The sequence below is a fragment of the Aquarana catesbeiana genome, linkage group LG08, assembly GCF_042186555.1.
Source record: "Aquarana catesbeiana isolate 2022-GZ linkage group LG08, ASM4218655v1, whole genome shotgun sequence".
Classification (NCBI taxonomy): Eukaryota; Metazoa; Chordata; class Amphibia; order Anura; family Ranidae; genus Aquarana; species Aquarana catesbeiana.
In genome coordinates this window covers 139,264,174-139,286,519 of record NC_133331.1, presented here as the reverse complement: position 1 = coordinate 139,286,519, position 22,346 = coordinate 139,264,174, and the positions used below count along the sequence as shown (strand labels likewise).

General features: G+C 40.8%; 1 protein-coding gene across 1 annotated transcript in view; it reads right to left on the bottom strand.

The window, feature by feature from the left end:
- Positions 1–6,292: 6,292 nt before the first annotated feature.
- The window catches only part of PKD2L1 (polycystin 2 like 1, transient receptor potential cation channel), a 156,379-nt gene continuing 140,325 nt past the window's right edge, over positions 6,293–22,346 (bottom strand). The window contains exons 14-15 of the mRNA XM_073596448.1: positions 15,268–15,415; positions 6,293–10,720 (exon numbers count right to left, since the gene is read on the bottom strand). Coding sequence (XP_073452549.1) covers positions 10,568–10,720; positions 15,268–15,415 — 301 coding nt within the window. The 3' untranslated portion in view covers positions 6,293–10,567. The remainder of the gene's footprint in view (positions 10,721–15,267; positions 15,416–22,346) is intronic.

Sequence of the window (22,346 nt, the reverse complement as noted above, 5' to 3'; positions counted from 1 at the left end):
GTCAATAATTAAAATATCTTTGTACACAGATTAGACAATATTTAATTACTCTGTCTACTGTCTTTTCCCATTTGTCCCAATAGAATTTCTCTTTAAGAATTTCAAGCAATTTTTGCTTACCAATGTGATCTAAACTGTCATAGTTAAATTTAGTGAATTCCACCTGTAGGTGTTGTGGTACATTAAAATATAGAAAATCCGTCTAAGTCATGATATTAAATCCAGTTTTCATAAACAAAATATAGATATAATATCACCCGATGAGGACTCAAAAAATCGATTAATCTTTTAAACCTCTGAAAACGAAGGAAAATCTTATATTTGTTTTTTCCACAACATAATTTTGACCATATTCAGGTTAAAATCACTAATTCTCCATACAAATCTGCATCCTTTGCTAATTGAGTACAAAGCTGTTAATTACCCCCTTATCAGATGAACTAAACCTCTCAATGTTCCATCTGAACAAAACATGAAAAATTAAAATCATAATAATCATAACTGGGAAAAATTAATAAAAATTAATAATCCAAAGAATTATCCTTGAAAATACTAAAAATATATCAAATAAAAACCAAATCTCTGAACTTCAAATCATAACCTTATTATCCATAGCAAAGAATCAATAACCAGAAAATCCTTACCATCCATGCAGTTCATTTAAGGACTGCTAACATTGTTTTTCACAGTGTTATATGATACATAGTGATACCTTTCCTGTGTTAATGGACTGTTTGCAGTTTGCAATCTTTGCATTTGGGTCTTAAAAGAGAAATTAGTTTGATTATTATGGCCTCTATACCTCAAATTACTACACCAGCGCACAGAATACACTTCATAGCGCCTTGGCATCGTTTTCGGATAATACAACCTCTTTTGTATATCATTATTATTAGCCATCACACAAAACCTAGCTATGTGACCCGCTCTTTTGCAAACTAAACATTTAAGAGTTGTTTTTTTTGCATATACCTTTCTTTGAGTATATGGCGATGAAAATTTACATTTCTGTTGAATATTACTATTATTCAAATCAACAGACTTCACACTTTCATTGTCTGAGGAAACATTAACCTCCTCAAATGTCTCCACTGAGTCAAATCCAGAATCAGCATCATTATCCCTCGCCTCTGACTTTGTCACGTGTTCATAAGCTAAACACTGAGCATGTGCAGAAGACTGAGCTTGCAATAATTGCGTTTTAAGCAAACTTATAACATTCTCTTGTTCAATTTCTTTCTGAGTTAAAAAAGCAATACAACTTTCTTTTTCTTTAACCGATTCCAATAATGCATTCATTTTATGTTCTAATGCATCTTTTTCAATCATTAATTGTTCAATATGTAAATTCTCCTGTGTTTGTGCAATTTCTGTTACACTTTGCCTTTGTTTTCCTGGCATATCAAAAACCATTGCATTGAAGACTGAGACTAATTTCATTATATTACTTAATTTCTTCTTAGATTTAGCTAATGAAAATCTATTCTTCTCAATTTCTTTATTTGCCTGTAGGCATTGATTATACATTGATTGCCATAACTTAGTGTCTGAAATATAACTGGCTAAACCTTCAAATTCTAACTTACTTTCGTCAGCTATAACATTTATAAATTCCATATTTTGGTACTCACCGAATATAAAACTTTTCCGTTTTCCGCTGGACTCTAATTAAACCGTCTGTCAAGACTTCTGTATCCAAAATACTCTGGTCTTCACGCAATCAAACATCAAAAACATCAATCGAACGATTCTTCTAGGTTCTTTCAATAATTGCAAAGTTTTCTGTTCATCACATTTCTCCCCTCTGTTCAACGGAAGAATGTGGCAAAAACTTCTGACGATTGAAACTGGCTGGCGTCCGCCAATGAAATAAATGGCTTAATATTGTATAAAAAGCCTTCAATAATGATGATTCTCGTGAGACGAATTTTGGAATTATTTCTGCTTGAGTCAGCTTAAATCAAAACCGTGTGTTTTATTGTACACACATAAACTTGGAAAATACTTACAAAAATAGTACATTCATATTCAGAATTAGTGTTGTTTCATATATGCAAAAAATGTTCAAATATAGTTAATTTGTTTCAAAGATCTGAAAGTCTTTAGACATGTGCTTCCTTTGTCATGGCCTATTAAAAATGGCCGATTAACCTCTTGTGTCCTGGCTTGAATAGGTAGCTTGGAAAGCTGTTTGTCTTGGGAGGAAGATGTGTGTAAAAGAGCTGTGTCTTGGAAGCAGGATGTGTGTGTCAAGAGTGCGCCAGAAGACTGGATTCCTTGTGTCTATATGAACTCAGTCTTTCAAATTCGCGCCCAAACACAAATCCCTCCCATACACTCCCCTTTTCTCCTCCTTTAGAAAAGCAGGGGCTAGAGTAGATATACAAGCCTCTTTAGCATCTGTTTCACTTTAACCAAACCTTTTAAACATGAAACCAGATATATGTGAGATAGACGTTCAGACTAAACATCAGACCTCTTAAAACATAAACGCATAAATCAAACAGAGTATCGGTTACATAGGAAAAATTTCAACTCATACATATATATTATTTACAAAATCCATCAAATTCTGACAGGGTCTTGACCTGCATTTTCAGTCAATGAATGGTCATCTGGATATCACTAGCTCAAAGTCCTATCATTCACACAAATATGGAAAATGCATATTCTTTTCAATAAAGCCAATTAAAATTTAGATATTAAGAATATAACAGACTACTTCCTCTGACACCGATAACAGACAACTTCCTAGAAAAGGCCCATTTTTCATTACTCAATATAACACCAAACATCGGGCCATCAAAAGATCTTTAAACAAATATTGGGGCATCATACTCTCCGATCCTAAACTACATGACTAAATCCCTTCCAAACCAAATGTGTTCAAAAGGGCAAGAAGTATCCGGAATTACATTGCTCCAAGTAAAATCAAGACTAATACCCTGTACACACGGTCGGACTTTGTTCGGACATTCCGACAACAAAATCCTAGGATTTTTTCCGACGGATGTTGGCTCAAACTTGTCTTGCATACACACGGTCACACAAAGTTGTCGGAAAATCCGATCGTTCTAAACACGGTGACGTAAAACACGTACGTCGGGACTATAAATGGGGCAGTGGCCAATAGCTTTCATCTCTTTATTTATTCTGAGCATGCGTGGCACTTTGTCCGTCGGATTTGTGTACACACGATCGGAATTTCCGACAACGGATTTTGTTGTCGGAAAATTTTATATCCTGCTCTCAAACTTTGTGTGTCGGAAAATCTGATGGAAAATGTGTGATGGAGCCTACACACGGTCAGAATTTCCGACAACAAGGTCCTATCACACATTTTCCGTCGGAAAATCCGACCGTGTGCATTATAATAATAATATTATTCCCTCATTGGCATGTACGGATGTTGCAAAAAGCCCTGCCTTACATGTGCTCATGTCACACATGGTCAAAAGGCATTCAACGATCGAACGAAGAGGAACTTTGTATACATCCAGGAATTTCTTACTTGTTCCTCTAGTTACGTCATTTACCTCATTACTTGCCCTTGCAAGAAGTGTTATGTAGGATGTACTATCAGGACACTTCAAGCTAGATTTGGAGAACATAGGAGGAGCCTTAAGGATGACCCTTCGAGATTCAGTATAGCACGCCACTTCGAACCTCACCACAATAAAGATTCCTCATTATTCAAGGCTACAGCTATCCAATCAATCCTAGGTACCTTACCGGAAGGCGAAAGGCTTAGAAAACTTTGCGCACAAGAGACATATTGATATATAAATGAAATAGCTTAACACCGGAAGGCCTGAACGAAGAATTGGAGGTGAACAACATCATATAGTCCCATCAGGCCTACCCCTTGGGGTTCTTTCACTTGCTCTCCATTCTATTTCTCATTTTTATTCTTACATTTATACATTTATTTATAATTTCATACTTTATCTTCATTTTCACCACTTACACTCTGTTTTTTTATTATTATTTTAATTCTTATTTTCATTTTCATTGTTATTACTATTATTATTATCATTTTTATTCTTATTTTCACATTGATTTTTATTTTTCGTCATCATATATACATTTATACAATTTTTATATCCCCACAATATTGCCCATTGAACAACATTTTTGTTTTTCTGTATTTCCATCCCTTTGGATCATTACAGCTCACTATTCAATACATTACATGCACACAATATGTTTTTATTTGTATATTGTCTTCTTTAGCCCTGTATAGTATATTAGTATATACAGGGTTTTCCCTATCATTTCCACCTCAATGATTTTACATCAACTTGATATATAATCTCACTATGTTATAGTCTGTGTGACCATTTTAACCATTCCCGGAGGTACTTTAAAGCAATTAGGTTGATGAAGGAGGCGTGTTTAGCTTCCGAAACGTGTTCCTATTGGCCCTCACAGCGGACAGACTGACAGCTCCTCTCACTACTCCAGCTGGATACATCATCTCTGACATCCTATTATCTGACACACCACCACGGCTATACAGGGCAGACCAACGTCAGTCCCCCTGCATGGATTCCAGGCTCATCTTGCTCCCTGCAATGGCCTGCTTTTCCTCCGACCACAGACAATCACACAGCTCCCAGCTTATATAATATATCCATTGCAACCTGTCATGTTTTCTCCCCCTCACCTGCTTCTGAGTGCCATCTGTTTTAATATTGATTTTTATCTTAATAAATTGTGCTACACTATGCCGGTTTGGCACTTTCCTCCCCTCCCATTTTACACTAAAAAAGCACCTGCACCTTTTCAAAAATGCTTTGCACTGTGCTGTGTTTATGTGAGCAGGCGCCACAGAGAATAATGTGATTTCCGTTGTGCATGTCTGTCTGCAAGCCTCCTGCATGTATCCCTACATTGCAAATGTCACCCCCTTGAGCAGTAGGAGCCCCGCAATACTCTGGAATCAGTGGGTGGGTCTCTTTGCTGGAGCTCAGTGGGCGGAGTCATGGTGTCACAAGACTCCCCGCCCACCTCTACACGCTCCTACTGTCCTATTCCTGAGTTTTGAGTAACATCCAGTCAAAACTCAGGAAAGGCACCACATGACTTCAGCATGCCCAATCATGCTGAGGTGTGGAGCAGCCAATCCTGGGAGAGCTGGAGAAAGAAAGGAGGAGGGATGGGAAGCTGGAATCGTAACATACTCTGCTCTCTTGCTCATTCATGAGATAAAGAAATCAGATTTCAGTCACAGCAGTGGGGGATGTGGTGACACAAGCTTATCTGTGTGTGGTTTTTTATCTTACTAAAAAAAAGACAAGAGGATTGCTCAGAGCTGGATTAACTCTTTGTGGCAAGACTGGGCACAGATGACTTGACATCCTCTACTGTACCAGGTAGAAGTTTTCATTAATTTTTTTTCAGATTTAAATCTAAACTCAAAAAACAAAAATGTAATATACATTATTGCAGCTTACCAATTCTTACATGTGGCAACTGCGTTTTCTCTTTTTAGGCTTTTTTATTTTTTTTTATTTCAAGCTGGTGGTCCAACTTCCTGTGTTAGGCCACTTTCACATGGATGGTACGTTCAGGTCCACCTATCAGTTGTAAAATTAGATGTAAACAGACGGGCAGAGGGTGTTTGTGTGTAGGTTGTGTTTGTGCGGGTTGTGTCTGAGTGTGCTTTAAAAAGGCAAAAGCTAGCAATGAATGGCCTCTTCTCTTTTCTTCTCTCTCATTGAGCCAAGCTAAAAGACACAGAATACGGAGGATGGATTTACGTAACGTATCATCTATGCTCTTTTATTTCTATATGCTCTGTAATATTCTAAGATTTATATGTTAGTGTCCTATTTTCTCTGTATATAAATAAGACATTTGCTTCTTTGAGCAGTGTGTTCATTTTTATAGCTAAATATTGTTATTATATCAGCACCATCAATGCTATCAGAGCTTTGATAGACTAGCTAATTATAGGAACAGACAAGATAATATATATATTTATACAACCAGTTTTAACTGTTTCACAGGTTCAGTGGACTGTCCAGTTGTTTTGGGGATTCAAAGCTGGTTGCAAATTGAATGATAGAACCGTTCTGCTGTCCATACACATATGCAATCGGCATTCATCGCTGTGATCTTCCATCTGCTCTGCTGGGTAAATCTGTGTGTTCTCTGATTATAGCAGTGTTCCGTTTTATTGTATTTACTGGAATGGTAAGAAATCAATACGCCCTTTAAACTGTATCTTTAATTAAACTTTAGTTTTTATTGATTGACTATGCAAAATGTTCTTTGAAAATAATCCTTTGAAATGTTTTATTCCCCATTAATACTCTGTATTGTAATAGACTTCAATTTATGATTATTATTCATCATATAATATTTATTTACATACAGCAAGTTTTCATATAAGATTTAATGTGTTTGTTACAATTTTTTCAGTTATAAGCACATATATATAGATACCATAGATCTAAGAGTTCTTTATATTTAAAATCCTACACTAGTTATTGACAGAAAGTGAAGGTGCTGGGTACACATTATGTAAGCAGCAGTCACAAGACATAATACACAACAAGTTATCACATTGCTTTACATCAGATATTGATATTACTGCACATTTGACTAAGGTGTATATATAGCCAAAATATAACGTAACTTGTAGAGAGACATTTTTATTTATAGCCTTTTCATTTTATAGTCACTAAATTTAAACCTGCGCAAAGAAATATACAGCCTACCTTTGCTGATCTCTTTCTAAAATATGAGTTGCCTGGCAATAATCATATCCATACTTTGAGTCTCTAACCTGGATCAAGTCTGAAAATTAGATGTCATATTTACATTAGGACTTCCTTCACTCTCTCAATCAACATTGACTATTTTTAAAACTTTTGCTGCTCACACTAGTAAATAGATAGGAAAATATATCATGTTAACTTGTTTTAAACTTTTTTATATTTCTTCAGTTACTTCCTGGTTTCCAGGCTTAGGCAAATGATGTCATACAGCCCAAGGGTCCTCAGGAGGGGTTCTCCGTTAACTACACCCTCCTGCCTACATGCCTGAGCTAGGGGCAGGTGGATTCCAGGAAGTCAATGCTACATGAAACATCTGCTCTTGCTCGAGAAGGCTAGATATTCTAGGGGTGATTCTCAAAGTGATTTCTCTACAAAATAAAGTATGCAAACATGGATGGATGGGGGATTTTCTTTGAATAAATAAAATGATTTAAATCTAGTTTTTGGCTTGTGGTACTCAGATACAGTGTAGTTCCACTTTAATAGGCTAAATGCTTACTCAAAAAAATACTGAATCCAAACCAGCAACTAGTATTGGAAAAGGTTAAGCAGTGGCAGTCCACATGTTTCACTACTAGTTGTCGCTAAAATAAATCAAGAGAAATATGGCAGCTGCCATTGCTAACCTCTTCCACTACAAAAATGTTAATGGCCTGGCTGTCATGCTGATCCTCCTGGTTCACTAGTCAGGAGCCACTGACCCAGAGGAAGTTTGCAGAAAAGAACCTCTTAATTTCCTGATTTACATACTTGGTTCAAGTCAGTGATCTTACTATTCACTCTTCCTCTAGGTTTGTAACATAAATCCTGTACAGAGGCACAGGCACAGGCACAAAGCTGGAGGGAGAGTGTGCAGGAGCCTGACAATCCACTGATTCTGGGTGCAATGCTTTCCTTGATCGAGTAGATTTTTTTTCTGCAAAAGAATGTGCATTTAATTTTTTTCCTAAAAGGTGAACTCAGCCTTTAATAGGGCCTTTTCCCAATGACCTTCAATATAAGATTGGCCACCTTCTCCCACTGAAAGCCAATCTAATGGGGCCCTTTTCAACTGACCACCAATGTAAGGGAGAACTTTTGCGAACAAACAATTTAATTTAATACTACAATTTCCACAGTTGACATTTATTTTTTGAGCTTTATGGTTTAATTTAATTATTATTGAAATTAATTTTCGTATAGAATGGGTGTCAAATTCTCAAAGTATAACACATTCTGTATTATTTATTTATTCAACTTGCTGTTTAAGCAAATGTCCTGCAAGCGGTAAATATTATAATTATAAGCAGGGGCTCACTGAGACCTAAAAGGTTTTTTTTCAGGGGTTCCTTCATGTTAAACGACTTCCACAGAATCATCCATGCATCTCTAGTCTAAAGGTGACCTTTACTTTAATATGTGGGCTGTTATTGCTGAGTGCTCCTTTTAAAAAGGTTGGTGGTCAACTATTATGCTGATCCAATACCTTCATTATTTTCAGAGTAACTGACCTGGAACAAGCGTGCAGTTCTGAATTCACTTGTTGCATGCTTGTTCAGTAAGTACCTCCAAATTATTAAACCAGAGACACCCAAGCCACTATATTCAGAAATTCATCACTATCTTCTTCCATATTCCTTTCGGTAGAGGTTTGCTTTACCTTACCTCGGCACTTTCCTGCAGTGTTCTATGGATGATGCTGTTAACACCTCCATTCTGCTTCTAAGCATTGGGGAACATGGGCAGTCAGATCCACCACCTGATTTCACCACTGGAATGAATGTGGTAGTGACTCCTAGGCTTTGCAGCATTCAAATCATGGGCAGCATAGAGACCTACAGGAGAGAACACTGCACGAGGAGCGACCAATCATGCCAAAGTACTTTTACTCTCCAAATGCCAACTGCAGATAATATTTTAATGTCATGTGAAAGCTTTAAATAGACATATCACACATTCTTCTTTAGAATGGACCAGTCCTATGCTTAGTTCATTCATAATTCATAAAGCCTGCATAAAAGCTTAACACAACCAGTGTTGTATAGCATGTCCCCACTTGGTGCTGTGGTTACTCCGCCAGCCGCTACATCACTGCAGGACTTAGTGGTAATGTAGCAGGTTGCAGGAAAAGTCACAGTTCCCTGTAGGGGACCAGGTAAGTACAGATATCGGCAGTGCCCATAGCTCTGATGAGCAAAGATTGGAGTTATCTTCCATTTACAAAATAGCTCTATTTTTATAATTTTATAAGTAGTGGAGGAATCAATTTAATTATTTTATAACTGCTTTGGCAAAATTTTTGTATTTTTAAAACCTAAATTAAGTTTATTTTTTGTAAGCCAAAGCTTTCAGAGATGTACAGACAGTCCCCGAGTTGCAAACATCTGACTTACAAACAACTCATACTCAGCCACCTTTTTCACTGGTGTCACTTGTCATGTGATTTGACAGTTCCAAATTGCATGACAAGCCGCACCCTATTGCCAGCAATGGAATCATTCATATAGCCACGACTCTTGTTGCAGCGTTTATGAAAAAGGTTCCTGCGCTACTTTTTACCGATTTCATCTCGACTTGCATATACTTCTGTTCAATGAAGCTGCAATGAAATCGGCAGTGCAAATCACACTGATGTGTGGCTTTGAAATCGTGCTGAAGTAGTGCGCTCTCAAAGCAGCACCATTGTGAACCAGGGCTTACAAACGGAGGTTGACAACAGGAAGAGGAAATCTACCCCTAGGAAGGGAAATTCACTCCTGTAATGCCCTGTACACACGGTCGGACATTGATCAGACATTCCGACAACAAAATCCATGGATTTTTTCCAACAGATGTTGGCTCAAACTTGTCTTCCATACACACGGTCGCACAAAGTTGTCGGAAAATCCGATCGTTCTGAACACGGTGACATAAAACACGTACTTCGGGACTATAAACGGGGCAGTAGCCAATAGCTTTCATCTCTTAATTTATTCTGAGCATGCGTGGCACTTTGTACGACGGATTTTGTTGTCAGAAAATTTTATAGCAAGCTCTCAAACTTTGTGTGTCGGAAATTCCTATGGAAAATGTGTGATGGAGCCTACACACGGTCGGAATTTCCAACAACAAGGTCCTATCACACATTTTCCATCGGAAAATCCTATTGCGTGTACAGGGCATAAGGGTTATGGGAAAAAGATATCTCCACTGAAGCTTTATCAGCAATCTTTGTTTCCATTGTTTCCATTGTTTCCACAACAACCCAAAATTTTCAAAATCCAATGGTCATAGGGAAAGGAAGTGAGGTGAAATTTTCTGAACAGGTGCACAGACAGCAAAACAAACATTACAGGAGGTGTTAACCCTTCCCTATGCTATCCAAAAAAACTTAAAAGTTATTTTCTTGGCTGGAGTTACACTTAAAAAATGTACCTGTTCCAACTTGCATACAGATTCAACTTAAAAACAAACCTATAGAATCTATCTTGTTTGTAACCCGGGGACCGCCTGTAGTGGGCATTACCTGTACCAGTAGAATGGCATGAATCCTCACTTTCAGGACTGCTCCAAAATGCCTGTCTTCATCTATGATAAATTGAGGCAGTATGTAACAAGGTACAACTAACTGTATTGTGCAGTCAGTGTACCAAATATTGGATGGAATGATAACAAAAAGTGCAGTCCATTTTTAAGTGGTTCTTAGTGATATGTTTAGCATAACCAGACAGTTACTGTACAATTTATCAGTCTACATTTGTGCGTTGTTAATTTAGAGGTACCAGGACTGTAATTCATACATTCAGAATCCACACTACCTCAATCTAAGGGTAGTTCAAGGAGTTCTGTGAGCCATTAATATTTGGATACATTGCATTACTGTTTCTGTACGATGGTTCCATGATGTTCCTGGGTTTGTATTCAGACTCCCAGCCTTCCTTGTATGGTAAAACTTCTTCCTGACTAAGATGTTTCTCCTTTTTAAGAAAAAGTAAATAATTAAATATCCTTATATAGATTACAGTAATAGACTGAAAACAAGGAAGATGGCTAGATTTACTAATGGCATTTGTCAGGAAATTCAGGAGGAGACTAGATATACTAAAGGTATTTGTCAGGACTTATACTGTTACATTTGTAGGCTGCATTTTATTTTCTTTAAAAACAGCAGAGCAGTTACACAGGTCAGAGGAAACATTTTCTAATACCTGCAGATTTTTTTGGTGACTCCTGTATTCATCTTTTGTTGCTGAATACTGCCACTGGCAGTAATCGCATGCATAAATATCCAACAGGCTGGTTGTACCTAAGTCGATTGATGGATGGCTTGAGTACAATCAGTCCACCATTATATGGATCAAAATTTGGCCGGCCCCAGCTAAACCGGCTGAATTCCGATCCATGTATGGTTGGCTTAAGGGAGTCGACCAATAACCCCTGTCATTTTTTTTGTCGTCTCTGTCCCATTGATGAGATTTCCCTTCACTTCCTGTCCCATAGCTAAAACAGGAAGTGGGAGGAGATCCCTGCAAATTAAAAGGAATCTCTTGGGGCCCCCCAGATCATCAGAACCAGTGTCCCCATTGGAAGATTTTGCATCTATTACTGTTCTGCGGACAACTCAGAATTTTAGATTTTCTTTTACTTTTGTAGCACCCTGGAGTTTAGGCAGGGTTGCTCCTCACAAATTTACTTGCCAGGAGTAGTTATCCTGGTTGATTGCTAGAGATCTATTGATTTCTCCCTATGTTTGGCCTTGGTGCACTTTTCTCTTCTACCACTAGGTGGCCGGGTACTTGGTGGTACTAGATACGGGAAGGGCAACGCCAGGTCAGGTTATGGGTATATGGGGTATCTCAGCCAATGTGCAGGGGTTTTCTTGAATCCCTTGGCCTGCTGGGAGAGCCTATATATTCGGATGGAGTCAGGTGATCTATGTTCTTTGCCACCTGGACTGCTGTCTGGGTGGATGTGTGTTGTACTGCCCGGGCTGCTAGGCTGGAGATTGGACCTATCCCGGGCACATCTGGCTGCCAAGCTGTCTGAGGGCTTATCCAGAAGTAAGAGAGCAGCACAGGGTTGGGATTGCGACTTGCAGTCCAACCAGAAGTGACGGTTCTGTCGGCCGGAGAACCTGTTGTGGTCGGAGGTAGAGGGGAAGCTGTCGCCAGTAAGGGACTATCCGCCTTGTTACCAGATACCACAGTGAGTAACTGAAGCAAGTACCGGAGCAGTATGCTCACCAACCGGGGACGGTGAAGAATCGGGAAACTTCAGTGGGAATCAAGCCAGGATCCCAGCCACCGGAGGTGACACTTGCAGAGCAGCCTTTTGTGTCAAGCTCCCACACCACCCTAAAGACACTGCTTGCAGACTTTTTTTTTTCCATCCTGCAAGCGCACTGCCCCAGTGTAAAAGCACTCAGGCTTTCACACTGGGGAGGCATGGGAGGCAGTTTACAGGTGCTATTTTTAGCACTAAAACGCCTGTAAAGTGTGTTCTGTGTGAAAGGGGTCTAAGAGACAGCGGCATTTCAGATTTAGGCCCCTTTCACACTTGTGCGACTTGGGACTGCAAAGTCACGTGACAAGTCGTACCCCATGATTTCCAATGAGTTCCATTCATATCTGTGCAACTTCAAGTCTCATCAACTTCACAGTAGTCCCAGTACTACTTTGGTTCGACTTTGATGCGAGTTGAGGTCCATAGACCTCAACTTTACACAGCATTCCCTAAAATCGTGGCAAAATCGCAGCTGCAAAATCGCGCGACTTTCAAGTCGCGGCAGTGTGAAAGGGGCCTTAGTAATCCTGACACAGGTTAAAGCTCCTAAATCTACTTCCCACAATTTTTATCATCAAACGTGAATTTTTTTCTTCCATTGGTAGTCTCTAGGGCTTTCCCTAGGTGCATTTTAAGTGGGCTGTGCTCCTTTGTTTCTCCAGTTAGGTGTAGAAAAACATTTTTGGCACCCTAGCACCATCAAAGTTCAGGTGTCTGTTTTTTCCAACATCTTCTTGCTAATCATTTGCTGGTTCATACATTCATACTAGACATTACACTTATCAGAATCCCCAAACTATACCTCTCACACGTGTACAGATAGAGATAGCGGTGCTAATATAAATTGTGTAAAATAATGGGTCAGAGCAGCATAATGCCTATGACCCTCTACTTATACATACAAATATTAATGATAATAGTGTCATGAAAAATATTATTTTTATCATGAAAAGAAATTTTTTTAACACCCAGTGAAAAGTGTCACTATAAATAATAAATTACAAGAAATGAATGATCAAGTTCAACAGTTGTTTTTCAATCTTCTTGTGTGAAAAATCTTCTACTCTTCCACCACACCACCGTGATAGTGACACCACTCCCTCTGAAGAGCGCACTCACCAGATTGTATAGTGATCACTGATCCTGTTGCTTGCTGTGGATTTTTTTTAAAGGCTTTTATGTTTCAGTTTAAAAGTGAGTGTAACCATTGAAGTGTGTTTGAAGTGATTTTAATAAATCTGTCAAAATGGTATCACGCTATGTGGAGCACTTTATTCATTTTTTCACATATGGAGCTGGCTTGATTGGATTCACGGTTCATCACATGCAACCCAGGTGTGGTTCAATTGCTGTTTTGCCGAACACGAGAGTGGGAGGCTATACAATCTGGTGAGTGCGCTCTTCAGAGGGAGTGGTGTCACTATCACGGTGGTGTGGTGGAAGAGTAGAAGATTTTTCACACAAGAAGATTGAAAAACAACTGTTGAGCATGATCATTCATTTCTTGTAATTTATTATTTATAGTGACACTTTTCACTGGGTGTTAAAGAAATTTCTTTTCATGATAAAAATAATATTTTTCATGACACTATTATCATTAATATTTGTATGTATAAGTAGAGGGTCATAGGCATTATGCTGCTCTGACCCATTATTTTACACAATTTATATTAGCGCCGCTATCTCTGTCTGTACACGTGTGAGAGGTATAGTTTGGGGATTCTGATCAGTTTACGTATTTATTTAAGTGGCAGCTTTTTTCACTGTACACACATTTTATATTCATTTACACATCTTTTATATAGCTTTGCACTTTTCTTTGGCGCAGTGGAGTAAGAGAGATTCAGGGGCGGTTTATTTGTATATCTCTTGCTACAAACCATAGACATTACACTTGTTGCTCCACCTGTTACCAGCAGTAGGAATTAAGCTTAGTAATGTCGGTGCTACAAAGACCTCCTTTCAAACCTATTCCAGATGTCTGCTTCACGTTACTATCCTGTTAGGTAGCTATTTTTTGTGGACATCACTCCGGGCAGAAAGGTTGTAGCATTGCCCTGTAGAAAACCTCATCTGATTTTACATAGGGACAAGGTTGTTTTAAAAGCACAAACATTTTTTTTTCTTTTGCCCAAAGTGATTTCTGCCTTTCACCGTAATGAATCTATTGTGTTTCCATCGCCGTGTCTGGCATCGGTTCACTCCAAGATTTTTTTTCATTGCTTGGATTTTGTGAGGGCCTTCAGGGTTTAACATTCAACCACTTCTTCTTTTAGGCACATGGATTCCTGGTTTGTTATTCCAATTGTTCTAAAGGAGTTTCTAAGTGGACAGGTTGTTGTGTAGGCCTTAATGATAGAACAGTGAGTGCTTTCTGGGCATTTTACCATCAGGTTTTTGTTTCTCAGATCTGTAAGGCTGTGAGGTGGACTTCTGTGCATTACTTAAGTTCTATAAGGTCAATGTGTCTGCCTCAGCAGATACTAGCTTCGGCCGTAAGATTCTGCAAGTGACTGTTTGATACCCATTGTTCCCTTTTGTGTTGTTTCTTTCCTGTTCAGCTGGTTCCCCTGTGTTTGTTTGCTGTGCCTGTCCCTCTGCTTGGATTGCTTTAGGATGGCCCTAGGTTGCTAGTTGTGTCCCTCAATGGATGATAGAGAAATTAGGATGTTTTTATTCCCTGTAGATTTCTTTTCTCAGTCCATTGAGGGACACAGCTCTTTCTCATCATATGCTATTGTTCTCTTTTGGACTGTTTGCTACAATTGAGCAGGTGTAAGGTTGGAGGGCTTATGGTCTTAGGGGGCTCGCCTTTAGTTTTCTATGTGTTTAGAGTCCTTTACTACTGTAGGTAACGGTATACCCTGGGTTATTTTTATTTTTTTTGATAGTGGGGAGGATTAGAATCGGTCAGGTTTTCAAATACTGCCTGTATCCCCAATGAGATTCCCCCTTCACATCCTGTCATCTGCCAATGAAGAATTTAAACTGTTTGCATCCACCCTGAACTGTTCTGGATAAATTAACTTTTTCCTTTTTTATAGAATAAAGTAAAGCTGAAATTCTCAACATTAAAGTGGTTCTAAAGGTTTTTTTACCGTAAAGCATTCTCAATTAGGCAATTGGTCTGTAGTAAAGCACAGTTCCAGGTTGTATGGTGATGTCTATTTAGCCCAAAGCTCTGGTTACACAATTCTCTGAGCAGCTGTGTTTGTAGAAGCTCAGCAATTCATAAACTCACCTTCACGATATTGTTCTGTAGATTATCTACCAGGTTTGTCTGTTTCATCTTGTTTGTTTCCATCGTCTCCAGTTTCATCTCTACCGTTTCAACTTTTCTCATTATTCCACCGATGGACATTTCAAGTTGCTGAAGCCGTCTCATAATTCTGGAATACAGGTTATATACAGGCTATTATATTCCAAACTCCAATTTTAATAAGTGTATTTATATATCTTTAGGAGATATTAAAGTTGGTAATATAGTCATCTATGCTTTCAGAAATCTCTGTTGTGGTGATCAGTTCCACTTACTCTGTATATGTTGTGATAAATGATACATCAAAGGGCCTGGTGGTACTAGATAAACCTTGCATGTCCCGTGCTTATACTTGCATATACTTTGCATATACATAGCTGCATATACTTTGATCAGCTATGTAGTGCGAGTGACTGTCTGATTTGATACAAATTGAATTGATTGTTCAGGTGGGTCCTGCTATTCCATTATTTTGGTAAATCCAAAAGAAATGTATGGTCGTCTTTACATAAGTACATAGGAGGGAGTGGATGGAGACACTCGGCTGTCAGGCCCTGTTCACATCTCCGCATAGCGGGAACTTGAATTCCTGCATGCGTTTTTTTGTAGGTGTTTTAGAGTGTTTCTGCTCATCACAGAGCAGCCACTTCACTTTTTTAGGGTGGCGCGCGCCGCAATTTTTACCACGTTTTTTGTCACCGAATAGCATTTAATGGCAACGCAAGTGTGATGCACATTTGCAACACATTTCCAGAGTTTTCTTTGCTGTTTGCCATGCGTTTGAAAATGCGCAGATGTGAATGGAGCACCATTGTTCTTGTCTAAACACACCAACTTCACTTTCAGACCCCATTCACACCTAGTGTAGTGGAAGCGCACTTTTTTTTGCTCGTTTTTGATGTGACATGCATAGGGCAGCCCATTGATTTCAATGGACTGCGCTACATGTGGCAAAATAGCTCATGGGACATTTTAGCGTGTTGCGGTTTGCAAATTTTTTATTCCATGTTTTGCTGTGTGTTTCGCTCGTATTTTTTTCATATTGCAAAATGTGCTTCTGCATTTGGTGTGCTGTTAACAAATAATGGTACTGAAAGTATATCTAGTTCATTTTAGGTGTATAAAGGTGGCCATACACTATACAATCTGCTTGTACAATCTTTGTACAATCTCCTTTAGATTTACCAAAACTATTTAATAAGAGGACACACCTATCTATCCAATCACTCTGTATCGAATCAGGCAGGCCCTTGCACTACATAGTTGATGGTAGATCTAAAGGAGATTGTATAATGTATGGTGAACTTTACAGACTTCCAGGTACACACTTCTCCTGTTTTCAGTATCACAACTCTGCTCCACATAGGCTGTTATGTGTTTACCCAGCTTCTGCACACTCTTCTAAATGAACAATCTATGCAATAAAAAGGTGCAAAACTATCAATGGCTGCCTATAGAGCGGGGGTTAGCAACTGGTCGATCGTGATCTACCAGCCAACCGCAGTTAGGTAACTGGTTTGACTAGCGCAGGAGGGATTGGGGGCCCCTGGACCTCATGGTACGAAGGAAAAGGGGAACCAAGTGGCAGCCAAACTGGAGCGCTTTGCACATACCCCGAATCAAACCCCCAAAAAGGCGAGTAGTACAGGGGGAGCCCAGCATCAAATTGGCCACCCTGGGAGGAGAAGTCAGGCCCAAGAGAATGGGACTATGGTAGCCATACCACCAGCGGGCCCAGCAGCAGCAGGAGGAGGCCCAGAAAAACAACAGGTCTTGGGTACAGAGGGGGCAATAGGGGGAGGTCAGTGTGACCCAACCAATGAAAAAGAGCCATCCCTAAATGACATTTTTTTGGCTGTTAATAGCTGTAAACAATCAATTAATGAACTGTCCGAGCAGCTTAAGGGCATTAGGGATGAATTGTTAACTGTCAAGGGAGATGTGCGCGCAGTATGCATACGAACAACAGCTTTGGAGGAAAGGTTCAGTCAATTGGAGGATGAGGTATTTCCTTTAAAACAAGAAGTAGCACTCATGTAAATTCAACTGAGGGACTGCCTACAGAAAATGGATAACATGGAAAACAGGTTGCGCAGGGAAAATCTGAGGGTACTTGGGCTCCCAGAGGGCTGTGAGGGTAACAATCCCATCAAATTTATGGAGGAGTGGCTGAGAGAGAAATTCGGCAGGGACTCATTCTCAAACACCTTGGGGGAGATTGGGGGGTGGGGGGAGATTTAGAATGGGGGGGTGTACACGGAGGGTAGAGAAGGGGGGAGTATGGTTATGGATGGATGAATGTTGGTCTAGCCTATCACAGCAAAGGGTCATAATTAAAAGTAGGGTTACTCACAATGCTCACAAAAGATGGTGGTTTGGTTTATTAGGAGACATGTGTGTGGTAAGGTCACTAGACCTAATGGTCGATGGTGGAAGGGTTAATATATGCGCATGGAATGTAAGGGGGATTGGGGATAATCTTAAAAAACAGATTAATTTTTTCAATAGCCAAGAGGAGGAAAGTCAAAATACTTTGCCTGCAGGAGACCCATTTAGTAAAGGACTCAATTAAAACCTTAGACAACACGCAATTTCAGACACAGTATCACTCCACCCACTCCTCTTATTCTAGAGGGGTGAGTGTATTGATAAGCACTGGTTTGCCCTTCTCCTGCAGTCAGAGTAAGGTGGACGAATACGGGCGGTATATCTTTCTTTCCTGCTTGATAGAAAATAAAAGATTTATTCTGGCCAACGTTTATATCCCTCCCCCATTCAGCATGGCAATACTAGATGACTTAGCCAGTTTTATCATGAACTCCCCCGGGACCCCGGTCATAGTGGTGGGTGATTTTAACATGACAATGGACAACAGTATAGATAGGTTCCCCCCCAAAATTGGATCTAGAGTGGCACCTAAGAGCCCCCTTATACAATATTGTGATGAAATAGGATTGGTAGACATCTGGAGGAGGAGGCATCCCGGGGTGAAGCAATATTCATGCCACTCGGGGACCCATGCCACTTTATCCAGAATCGACCTGGTTCTGGGAAACGAGGAAGCATTAAACGTAGTGGAGGAAATAACGTATGAGCCAAGGGCCGTTTCGGACCACACGCCTGTTATTACTGTTGTGAAGGTAGGAGAGCACCATATCAGGGGGAGCTGGAAGGTCAATCCCTTTTGGCTTGATCTAATAGGAGAAGAGGAGAGAATGAAGGAGAGCCTATCGGAGTTTGTTAGAATAAACCTGGGCTCGACCTCAGCGGGGGTTGTTTGGGACTCCCTGAAGGCATATCTCCGGGGAGTACTAATCCAGAAAATCGCATTTAATAAAAAGCAATCACAAGCAGAAGAACAAAAAGCTAAAGAGAGTGTAGAAGTAGCAGAGGCGCAGTATGTAGACATACCATCCCAATCCAGCTACAAGCTCTGGGTGGAGAGACAGGACAAGTACAGTAGGGTGCTCCGGGAAGGGCTGGAAAAGAGGAGATTATTTCAGAGTCGGAGCTTTTTTGGAGAGGGGGAGCGAGTTGGGAAGGCTCTGTCTCTAATAATCAAGGCTAATGGCCCCCTAGGTACAATAGCAGCAATCAAGGGGGGGGGGACGGAGTAATGAAAAAAACCACTCCCGATATGCTGTGTGAATTTAGGACATACTTCGAGAAGTTGTACAGCTCTCATAGAGTAAATGTGGAGGCCTAAATGCAGGTTTTCTTTGAGGGGTTAAGGATAACCCCATTAACACGCGAAGATAGGGAAATGCTGGACGCTCCACTGACCCTTGCAGAATTGCAGAGGGCAGTGGGAGATATGGCAGGCCAGAAGTCACTGGGTCCCGACGGCCTGCCCATAGAAATATTCAAAAAATATGGGGAGGTATTATTGCCCCTACTTTTGGAGGTGTTTAACGGAGCCAGGGAGGACGGAGTCCTGCCACCGTCCATGTCAGAAGCTATAATAATAACCCTGTTGAAAGAAGGGAAGAACCCAATAGATATGACCTCATATAGGCCTATCTCGCTCTTATGTTCGGACGTGAAGATTCTGGCAAAAGTAATGGCCGCAAGGCTGAATAAGATAATTTCCAAAATAATACATACGGATCAAACTGGGTTTATCCCGAATAGATCTACGAGTACGAACATAAGACGAGTGTACCTGAATATGCAAATACCGGTGGAAAATAGTGGGGGGAGAGCGGCTCTTTCATTGGACGCGGCCAGAGCCTTCGATTCCCTGGAATGGCACTACCTGTGGAGGGTTCTAGTGTAATACCAGTTTGGCCCTGGGTTTGTCCAATGGTTAAGGCTGTTATATAGTGGCCCGAGGGCCAGGGTTAAGATCAATGGCCAGTGCTCGGAGGGGTTCCAGCTGAGCAGGGGTACGAGACAGGGGTGCCCTCTGTCCCCCCTGCTCTTTGCCCTGGCAGTTGAGCCTTTGGCGATAGCCCTGAGAGCGGCGCAAGGGGTGCAGGGATTTAAAAGAAGGAAGGGGACGGACAAGGTAGCTATGTATGCAGATGACATCCTGCTGTTCTTGGCCGATACGCAGAATTCATTGAAAACAGCCATAGGGATAGTTGAGGAATTTGGCGTTTTTTCCGGGTTGTTGATTAACTGGGAGAAATCAGTAATCCTACCCATAGATCCGCTGAATTAACCCCTCCCTCGTCAGGTATCCCAGGTTAAAATAGTCAGCCAAATGAAATACCTGGGTATTAATATAACCAATGATCCAGGACAGTATATATCCGGCAACTTAGTCCCACTTATGAAAAAAATGAAACAGAAGTGTCGGGTGTGGGGTCGCTTGCCCCTCTCGGTCGTCGGATGCTGCAACCTGATCAAGATGGTCTGGCTACCCCAACTTTTATATGTTTTGCAGAACTCCCCTGTGTGGATTCCTAAGCACTGGTTTAAAAAAATAGACAGTGTGTTTAGAGAACTTATTTGGAAAGGGGGACGGCCAGGATCAGTTTGCGGACATTGCGACAGCCAGAGGAGAAGGGCGGCCTGGCGGTACCGGATCCGTATGGATACTTTCTGGCCTCCCAATTGCAGCAAATGGGAGGCAGTAATAGGCCATGGGAGGGAGGAGCGGGTGGTAGCGTCTTGTGGAACGACATCGGCCACGACACGATCGCAGAGGCATTAGAGGCAGATTCATTTAGTACTAAATGCCCCACTACCCAACTGATGGTTAAGGCTTGGGTACAAGCCAAAAGAACTCTGGGATATACGGGCTTTGCGGAATTTTCCCCACTCTGGGATAATAACAACCTCAATGAGCTTAAAAAAATGGGACACTTTGTGGAGTGGGACCGCCAGGGTATCCATTGCCTAGCACAGGTATATAGAGAGGGGAGGTTAAAATCTTTTAAGGAGTTGGTAGAGGAGTATGCAATTTCTAATAGATCGTTTTACAGGTATTTGCAACTCAGGCATGCCCTAGAGGCACAATTTGGGAAGGATGCGCCAGTGTGGTGCGAAATGACCTCTTTGAGAAAGCTTATTGATGTACATATTACGAAGGGGTTGATTTCTGAAATGTACGGATGCCTGAAGGCTTCAGCCCAGGGGGGCATGGTGGAAAACAAAAATAGGATCAAATGGGAGGGAGATGTGGGGGCATTGTCCGATGATCAATGGAAGCAGGTTCTGTCGCTGGGGCCCAGGGTTACTCTTTCTCCCTCACAGGTGATGTCCCATTTTTATCTTTCCTATAGGGCATATTACACACCATTGAAATTATTTAAGTGGGGTAAGAGGCCCGACCCAAAGTGCCAAAGGTGTGGGGGAGGGTATGGAGACCTGATCCACATGTTTTGGCGATGCCCCAAATTATATATATATTGGAAAGGGGTTGTGGAAAGGATAAATTTGGTGTTTGGGACGTCATTGAGAGTGGAGGCGAGGGAGTGCCTGCTGGGATTAACGGGGGATAAGGTGGCCTCAAGGGATATACAGACAGCAAGGATTAGATGCCTGTTTCAGGGTAAAAAGCTTATCGCACAGTATTGGCAGAGAAAGGAAGCACCGACGGTTTCAGAATGGGCGAATGCAGTTAGAGAGGTAATTTGCAGAGAGAAATATATATACAAAAAGAGGGGCAACTTTAAGAAATTCGAAAAAATATGGAAAGCTTGGCTGGATCTGGAAGAGTTGGAGTAATAGGAGGGGTGGGTTGTGGATGATTTGGGGAGGGGGGGATGGCTGAATGAATAATAAAATGTACGGCAAAGTGTATGATGGGGAGTGGATGAGGAGCGGGAGAGTGAATGGGGGGAAAAAGGAAGAAAATTATTCTCGAAGCCTATAGCATGAGGATGGGTTGAACTGACGTACATTAGAATGATAATATAGGGATAGGTATGTATGTGTTTTTACTTATGATAACATCCCTTGTTCCCTGTTTATATGTTTGTTGTAATGGAAAACTTTTTTTTTCTCAAATAAAAAGAATTTAGAAAGAAAAAAAAAAAAAAAAGGGAAAAAAAAAAAAGGTAACTGGTCGATTGCATCTTCGACTTAACCTGCTGTTCCCACAGCATTAAACACAGTGGGACTACTTCTGTCATTTGCAGTTGGGCAGGCATTGGCCACAAAGGGAGAAGGCTGTCGCACTCGGAGCAAGCGGCCACATCAGCAGATACCTCTTCTATAGTTCAGGCTGCAGTATAAGGCTGAGTGATATCTGCTGCATCCTGACTCTTAAACCTGTCAGCCAGAGCGGTGCTCGCAGGAGCTGCAAGACAGAGAGAACAGCTCTGTGGTGCACTGAAAGTGGGCTCTCCACTCTCCTGCTATAACATCTTCAGGTCAGAGTGTCTTACACTATACTGATATGGCCATAATAGCATCTAAAACTCTGCAAACTCTGTGTTACTGTTAGGGGGCTCAGGGTAGTAAGAGCTCTTTACATTTTGTGGTTCAGGGGTGGTAAAACCCCATAGTTGAGCCTTGTTTTTACCGCACCCCTTTAGTGGCCAGGGGTGTACACATGCCTGCAGCAGGAATTATACGCCCTGTCACGCTTATCGGGTGTAACGCCTGCCAAC